Source organism: Rhododendron vialii, chromosome 13a (assembly GCF_030253575.1).
Source record: "Rhododendron vialii isolate Sample 1 chromosome 13a, ASM3025357v1".
Classification (NCBI taxonomy): domain Eukaryota; kingdom Viridiplantae; phylum Streptophyta; class Magnoliopsida; order Ericales; family Ericaceae; genus Rhododendron; species Rhododendron vialii.
Window position 1 is genome coordinate 21936384 of NC_080569.1, and position 1588 is coordinate 21937971.

The 1588-nt window shown below is 43.8% G+C and overlaps 1 protein-coding gene across 1 annotated transcript; it reads right to left on the bottom strand.

The window, feature by feature from the left end:
* On the bottom strand, positions 1-1081 carry LOC131313991 (uncharacterized). The gene is made up of 2 exons (XM_058342485.1): positions 879-1081; positions 1-622 (listed from the first exon to the last, which is right to left on the bottom strand). The coding sequence occupies exons 1-2, from the start codon at positions 1079-1081 to the stop codon at positions 1-3; spliced, it is 825 nt and encodes a 274-aa protein (XP_058198468.1).
* Positions 1082-1588: the final 507 nt, after the last annotated feature.

A 1588-nucleotide genomic window follows, 5' to 3' on the forward strand; every position in this document is an offset into this window, starting at 1 on the left:
CTACATTGCCACTTTAGTTTTAATAATATCCCCAACCTCCCTAATCACTGGCTCAACATTGTTCAAAACTAACTTATTCCTTGCTAGCCATAAAGACCAAATGGTAGCAAAGAAACAAGCTTCCCAAATGTGCTTCTCTAAGTTACAAAACCCGTTGTCAAACCACCAGACAGCAAGGTCTGCCAAAGAAGACGGGCATACCCAATTCGTATGCCACCATTCCGTAATAATTGACCATACACTCCAAGTGACATTACAAAACAGAAACAAATGTTGGGGAGTTTCATCTTGCTTAGAGGAGAAAGGACAGCGTACTAGGCGAGGATCCAAAATCAGATTTCGGTTGTGAAGCATTGATCTTGTAGCCACCCTACTTTGAATTGCCAACCATGAGAATATCTCCACTTTAGGAGGGCTGAGACTCCTCCAAACCGACCCAAGAACGGGGTCTCTTGAAAAGCACTGCCGTTCCCATTGGTCATAAGCGGATTTCACTGAAAACCGCCTACTGTCCTTCCACTTCCAATACAAATAATCTGGTCTTGAAGGGTCCAACGACACATTTTGGAGGCTCTGGATTAATTCCTTCCTTTCGTCTTCCTCTCGAGGGCGTAATGTTCTCCTAAATTGTAGATCCTAGCTGCCATGACCATTTCCATCCCTCACGACATTGACCATATCATGTTTTTGAGAGGAGAGAAGGTAGAGTCTAGGGTGAGCTTCACGCAAGGCTTGATCCCCCAGCCAGGTGTGGTTCCAGAACATAACGTCTTGACCGGATTGGACTTGGATTCTGAAACCCTCCTGGATTAAAGGTCCAATACAAGAATTAAGATTTCCAATACAACATATGTCCCTCCAAATATTTGTTACATGACCTGTTTCCGGTAGTTGTGGTAGCCAAGTTCCATGACCCAATTTGTATTTTCCTTTTATAACATTCACCCAGAGAGTCCTTATCCTCATGAAACCTCCACCACCACTTGGCCAGCAGAGCCAAGTTCTGTTGCATCATTTTCTTCACCCCCAGACCTCCATCCTCCTTACTCCTGGAGATAAGATCCCACTTGACAAGGTGCATCTTCCTATTATCAGCTGTATCCCCCCAAAAAAACTACCTCTGTAGTTTCTCTAATTTATGACAATGCCAATGGGCATTCTGAATAAAAGACATATAGTAAACAAGAAGGTTACGAGTGTTGGAATTGATTAATGAGAGTCTGCCCCCTGAAGAGATACATCTCCTTCTCCAAATGCTTAGAGCCCTCTAAAAGCTATCAATAACAGGCTCCCATGTCTTAATTCTTCTTGGATTAGCCCCAAGAGGCAATCCTAAATACTTGATTGGCAAGAATTCAATCTTACACCCCATCACCTAAGCAAGAGCTTCCACATCCTGATCCCACATCCTGATCCGGGACCTTCACACCGCACAGTGAGCTCTTAGAGAAATTAATCTTCAGCCCTGACATTAGCTGAAAGCACCGAAGGGATCCTTTTATTGGCCATCTCCCCTACATCATTATTACAGAAAATGATTGTATCATCAACAAACTGAAGGTGGGTAACAGTCTGTCACGACCCTGGC

Bases quoted from the DNA above. Each gene is read 5' to 3' on its own strand.
- LOC131313991 (XM_058342485.1), bottom strand. From the start codon at position 1,081: ATGCACCTTGTCAAGTGGGATCTTATCTCCAGGAGTAAGGAGGATGGA. The intron at 623-878 runs GTCATGTAACAA...TCTACAATTTAG, and splicing joins ACCACAACTACCGGAAACAG to GAGAACATTACGCCCTCGAG.